This window comes from Piliocolobus tephrosceles, chromosome 2 (genome assembly GCF_002776525.5).
Source record: "Piliocolobus tephrosceles isolate RC106 chromosome 2, ASM277652v3, whole genome shotgun sequence".
NCBI classification, from domain to species: Eukaryota; Metazoa; Chordata; class Mammalia; order Primates; family Cercopithecidae; genus Piliocolobus; species Piliocolobus tephrosceles.
In genome coordinates, this window is record NC_045435.1 from 83,729,313 (window position 1) to 83,735,593 (window position 6,281).

At 52.9% G+C, this 6,281-nt stretch overlaps 1 protein-coding gene across 1 annotated transcript in view; it reads left to right on the plus strand.

Moving 5' to 3' along the window:
* Window positions 1-2,041, plus strand: part of ITIH4 (inter-alpha-trypsin inhibitor heavy chain 4) — a 20,527-nt gene extending 18,486 nt beyond the window's left edge. The window contains exons 23-25 of the mRNA XM_023195531.2: window positions 972-1,126; window positions 1,249-1,345; window positions 1,832-2,041. Coding sequence (XP_023051299.2) covers window positions 972-1,126; window positions 1,249-1,345; window positions 1,832-1,901 — 322 coding nt within the window. The 3' untranslated portion in view covers window positions 1,902-2,041. The remainder of the gene's footprint in view (window positions 1-971; window positions 1,127-1,248; window positions 1,346-1,831) is intronic.
* Window positions 2,042-6,281: the final 4,240 nt, after the last annotated feature.

Here is a 6,281-nt window from a genome sequence, read left to right on the forward strand (position 1 = left end):
TGAACCCAGGAGGTGGAGGTTGCAGTGAGCTGAGATCACGCCACTGCGCTCCGGCTTGGGTGACAGAACAAAACCCTGTCTCAAAAAAAAAAAAAAAAAACCCACATCTATTAGATTGAATTGAAACAACAGGACAGCGTATGTTTAGGGAAAATTTGTTTAAAATAACCTCTGAGTAACAGCAGGGTCTTATTCAACATGCTTAAAGGAACCTAACATTCATGAGAACACCAAAAAGGCAAAAATTTCAAGGGCTATTTTAACTAAAAAAATGAGGAGAAAGAATGAGAAGAGGCCTATCCTTTAGACATTAAACACATGATCAAACACGAGTCATCCAAAGAGAGTGCACCAGCTGCAGAACAAAAGGGATACAGTGGATGCATCAGAGAAACTTCTTCAATCATATAAAACTAATTTATGAGAAAGTGAATTTAAGAAAACCAGAGGCCGGCGCGGTGGCTCACGCCTGTAATTCCAGCACCTTGGGAGGCTGAGGCTGGCAGATTGCTTCAGCTCAGGAGTTCGAGACCAGCCTGGGCAACATGGTGAAACCCTGTGTCTCTTAAAAATAAAAAAAATTAGCTGGGCATGGTGGCATGTACCTGCAGTACCAGCTACTTGAGAGGCAGGGGTGGGAGAATCACTTGAGCCGAGGAGGCACAGGCTGCAGTGTGCTGAGATCACACCACTGCACTGCAGCCTGGGGGACAGAGTGAGACCCTGTCCCTGCCCCCACAAAAAAGAGAAAGAAAAGAAGTGCTGGGGAAACCCGACATCATTAGGTTAACTTTGGTCCTATTTTACCAATGAGGAAACGGAAACCCAGAAGATTTAAGGGCCTTCCTACCCAAGGCCACTCCATGACTTCCTGGACAAGAGGGGAAGCCCAGCCCGCTCCCCACCCTGACTGCTGAGGCTCCGAGCACGCATCTCTACCTTCCCGCTCAAGACGCTGGGTCTTTCCACAGCCTGAAGATGACCATGGACAAGACGGGCCTCCTGCTGCTCAGTGACCCAGACAAAGTGACCATCGGCCTGTTGTCCTGGGATGGCCATGGGGAGGGGCTCCGGCTGCTTCTGCGCGACACTGGCCGCTTCTCCAGCCACGTTGGCGGGTCCCTTGGTACTGTGCCCAGCCTTCTTCAGAAACCAGCTGTGCCCGGGAACAGGCGGTGCCCTCCCCTGCACGCGCCTCCCAGGCTCCCTCTGTCTCTCACCCTTACTGACCCACCCTTTGTATCTCAGGCCAGTTTTACCAGGAGGTGCTCTGGGAATCTCCAGCAGCGTCAGACGACAGTAGACGCACGCTGAGGGTTCAGGGCAGTGACTACTCTGCCACCAGGTGACTCGGCACAAGCAGACCGCTGAGCCCGGCTGGGGTGGGGTGGGGACTGGGAGGCCAGGAGCCAGGCTCTCCAGGGCCCCACTCCTGTCCTTGCCCAGGAACTAGACACAGTCCGGTGGAAGGTTGATGCTATAGACATGTCTAAGCCAGCTTTTCAGTGACCCCACAAAAGATGGATGGCCTTCTCAGACCCACAGAAAACACATGGGCCCTGAGATCCCTGGGGTTGGTTGGGGACGGTAGGAACCTCTCCCTGTCCACACCCTGAACTCCCAGAGCCCCAAACCCTGGAGACCTCACATACTGACTTCTCTAGGGTAGTGCTCTGGGTGACTGGGCCTTGTTCGCCTGTGCTGGACGGAATTCTAGAGGGACCCCAGGACTCCCTACCCTCCATGTTCCTGTCCCCAGCTGTCTCCCCCCTTTCCCACCACACCTGAGATTTGCTGACCACATGCCTATCTGTCTGTCTTTCCATTTCAGAGAGCGCAGGCTGGATTACCAGGAGGGGCCCCCGGGAGTGGAGATTTCCTGCTGGTCTGTGGAGCTGTAGTTCTGATGGAAGGAGCTGTGTCCAGCCTGTACGCTTGGCTGCCCCCTTACAACTGCAGGGCCGCTTCTGGGGCCTGGACCACCATGGGGAGAAAAAGTCCCACTCATTACAAATAAAGAAAGGTGGTGTGAGCCCGGGAAGTAGGTGTCTCTGGTTCCATGTGGCCAAACCCTAGGGCCTCAGCCTTGCATCCTGAACCTTTAGCATCATGGAACACGGAAGCTTCCACTGTCAGCTCTCAAGGGCCATGGCCAGGAGGGCCCATGCTGAGCTTTCAGTCCAGCCGCTTCACTTTACAAACAAGGAAACTGAGCTCCAACCACCCATTTGAGGTGTCACTCCCGCCCCCAGCTAGGGGCCCAGGACTGGGAGCATTCTCCAGGAGCAGAGGTTCAGTTTTGACTACAAAAAAAAAAAAAAAGAGTGAACGGGGTTGGAATTCTTTCTAGTCCAACTCCTAAACTTTCTCAGTGAGCTTTTGGACCTCTCTGCAATGGGATTTGCTTTACACAGTTTGATTTTCACAGCTGTGCTGAGGAGCAGACCTGTCTGCTCATTGTCTTGTAAGGAAGCACCGGGTCTTCGAAGGAGACACAGAGGCGAAGCCCCAGGTGCGGCAGGGAAATAGGCCTGTTCCCAGGAACCTCTTGTCTAATGGGGCTGATCTGGGTCCCAACTCTAAATCCTGTGCTGTTGAGGGTCTCCTTCCCTGTTCTTGCCCCAGAGTTAGGCACTCCAAAGATTCCACCAATTCCTGTATGGGCAACGTATACTTTAAAAAATTTACGGCTGGGTGTAGTGGTTCACACCTGAAATCCCAGCACTTTGAGAGGCCAAGGCGGGAGGATCGATTGAGTCCAGGAATTTGAGACCAACCCAGGCAACATGATGAAACCCCATCTCTACAAAAAATACAAAAATTAGCTGGCATGGTGGCGCATGCCTGTAGTCCTAGCTACTTGGGAGACTGAGGTTGGAGGATTGCTTGAGCCTGGGAGGTCATGGCTGCAGAGAGCTGTGATGGTGCCACTGCATTCCAGCCTGGGCAACAGAGCAAGACCCTGTCTCAGAGAAGAAACAAAAATTACTGTTACCCCACCTACTTCTGAAAAAAGGATATGAGCCTATGGCTCACCAATAAAAAGCTTAAAGAGAATAAAACCAAAATCTACGAGTGTAAGGATAAAAGGGCCAAGCAGGATTGTGAACTCAGGGACATCAGGGTAGGGGAAGCTGCAGCAGTGACGGAGCACAAGGCTTTGCTGTGAGCTTCCTGGAAGCCAAGGTAAAGCAGCAACTGAGCTCATTTGCTTGCTAAAAAAAACACCAGATCATCAGGGAAACGTCCTTTCGCAGCTCTTGAGCTAGAAGAGGGTATTTGCTCAATGGGTCTTTCTAAAAGCGTCAAAGTGCAGACTGATGAGAGGGGTCACCAGCAGCACAGAAACGCTCCCCGCTGCTTTGCTGCCTCCCCGTCGAGCCTCCTTGGCAGATAGGCATCTCAGGCAGAGTCGCTTTGTAAAGGTTGTTCCAGGGGGCTCAGGCCAGGGCTGTGTGACCTGAGAGCGGCTCAGGGGGATTTGCTGTGGGGCTAGCCCTGTCATACAGGGATGAGAGAGGTGTGCCACCCCAAGCTCACCCTGTGGGACATGACCCCCTGGACTGGCTGCTGAATTTGTGCAACAGCGGAGGAGTCACAGTTAATTTTCTGGCCCTGCCAGCACCTGCAGGGCAGGTGTTCTCTGTGACAGTTGGAAATAGGCCCATGCTCTTCACTCTTTCATCCAGCAAGTGCTTTCCAGCTTGGACCAGGCCCTGACTGAGTACTGTGGGCACACTGGGCACCATGGCAGACACAATGCCTGTGGTGGTAACTGCCCCCCAGAAAATAACCAGGTGCTGCGGGAGCCCAAAGGGAGACATGGGGATGATCAGGAAGCCTGGGGGTGGCAGGGAAGGCTTCCTGGAGGCAATGTAGGGGCTGAGATTTGAAAAATGGAGAGAAGTTAGCCCAGTGGAAAAGGAGGGCAAGGACACCAGGTGGTGGGAACAGCATGCGTCCAGGCCTGGAGCCAGGACACCGTGTGCTAAGTTTGGGGAAGATGACGGAAGGAGATGCTGGTGGATGAGGTGGAAGGAGAGGGGGGCCAGGCCAGCACAGGTGGTGCACACCTCACCACAGAGCATGGCTTCTACCCTGAAAGGGGAGGGAGGGCTGGGCAGGGACAGGAGGGACCAGGGTGACGTGGAATGGGGAGAAGGCAGAACCTGGCCTATGGGTTAAGGGTAGCCGACTCCTGCCTCCCAACCCGTTCACGTGACTGCTACTGGCGCTGTCTTCCTAGAGACACCTGAGGAGGACCAGAAACCATAACGAGGACGCCTTTTCACATCCTTCGCCTGGCAGGATCCTTTTCCCCATTTCATAGATGTGGAAACTGACCTCAAGATGACTGTTTTAAAGCTATGTGGGCCGGGGGCAGTGACTCACACCTATAATCCCAGCACTTTGGGAGGCCGAAGCGGGCAGATCGCTTGAGCCCAGGAGTTCAAGATCAGCCTGAATAACATGGCAAAACCCTGTCTCTGCAAAAAATACAAAAATTAGCCAGGTTTGATTGCACATGCCTGTAGTCCCAGTTACTCTGGAGGCTGAAGTGGGAGGATCACCTGAGCTTGAGAAGTCGAGGCTGCAGTGAGCTGTGATCATATCACTGTATGACTGCAGCCTGGGCAATGGGAGTGAGACCCCATCTCAAGAAAAATATGGCTTCTCAACCAACCCAGGCTTGAACAGGATGGGGGGACTCGCCCACTATGGAGGGGTCCTTTCTTAGGCCTAGGCCCTTTTAACCTGTCTAGCCTGGTCCTCTGCCACATTCACCCTGGGGCTATGAGGAGGCCTTCAAGATGGGAGTCTATGTGGCCCCCTACCTAGAACAACAACAAGCACCGGCCTGCCATTAGCCCCCTGGAGCCACCTGGGGGGCTCCTCTGATGACAAACATTTGCCCCTGGACTGTCCTTCATGGCCTCTAGTCCTCTCTCCAGGGACCCCGCACTGGGAGGCAGGATAACTTCCTTTCATGTCCCCACGGCCACATGCCATGCCCCACTGACATTTGTGGCACCCCCCAGTCTGATTCCAACCTCCTCCAGTCTTATTGTGCCCCCTGCTCTGACATCAGGCAGAGCCACTCACTGCATCCTCTAACAGGATACTCTCTGCCCAGCATGCCCTTACCCCCTTCCCACCCCTAGGCAGAGAGAACAGCAGAGGCAAAGGATGTGGGCAGGAGGGGTTATGTTTACACAGTTGAGAGCAGCCTGTGTGTCTGGAACCCAGAAAGTAAGGAAAGCACCTAGTGTACGAGGGGAAGCTAGAGAGGCCATAGGAGGGACCTTTGTCATGGTTCCAAGAGCCGAGGATGGAAGATGTCACTTGTAGGGATTTAGTCTGCGAGTGGTGATCACATCTGCTCTGTAACAAGCTCTCTATGGGAAGCAGTAGAGGAGGCAGGTAGACTCAGGAAGTGGCAATTGCAGGTGTCTAGGTGGGAGAGAGTTGTCCAGACTGGAGAGGTCTCAAAGCCCCTTGTCCAGGAACCTCTCTCTGACCCTCTACCCCACCACAGACTCATTGGCAGGATACACCAAGTGGTCATCATAAGGTATAATCAGAGGATCCCAGAGAGGCCTGGCCCAGTTGAAGACAAACTTGAGCACTCATGAAAATAGGAACCGGATTACTCAACTGTGCCCCCGGATCCTGGCCCAGGTATTGTGTTTATCTGCTGAATTGATGGATGGGTACATGGGTGGATGGGTGGGTGAATTGATGGTTGGATGGATGGATGGATGGATGGACAAATGGAGAGATGGACAGAGGGTAGGATGGATGAGTGGACGGATGCATAGTTGGATGATGAATAGGTAGCTGGGGGATGAATGGATGAATGGACAGATGGTTGGAGAAATGGGTAGATAGGTTGATGGGTGGATGCATGCATGGTGGAGGGACAGACAGATGGATGAGTGGGTGCATGGTTGAACAGATGGTGGAATAGTGAATGGGTGGGTGAGTGGGTGAATGGATGGATGGGTGGAGGGATGGGTGGATGGATGGTGGGTAGATGGATGGATAGATGGAAGGGTGGCTGACATCCCCATTTAGATGTGGGCTGTGTCTGCACTGGAGTATTATCTACTTCTAAAGGTCCTGATTGGAGCTCCTGAGCTGGGACCATTTACTTATCTTATGACTTTCCTGGATACTGAAACACATTCAACCCTTATTGACTTCTCAGAGCCCCTTTCCTTCAGAGTCAGTTCTTTATTTCTTCCCCCAAGCTGTCATACATTTGACTTCCTAAAGTTTCA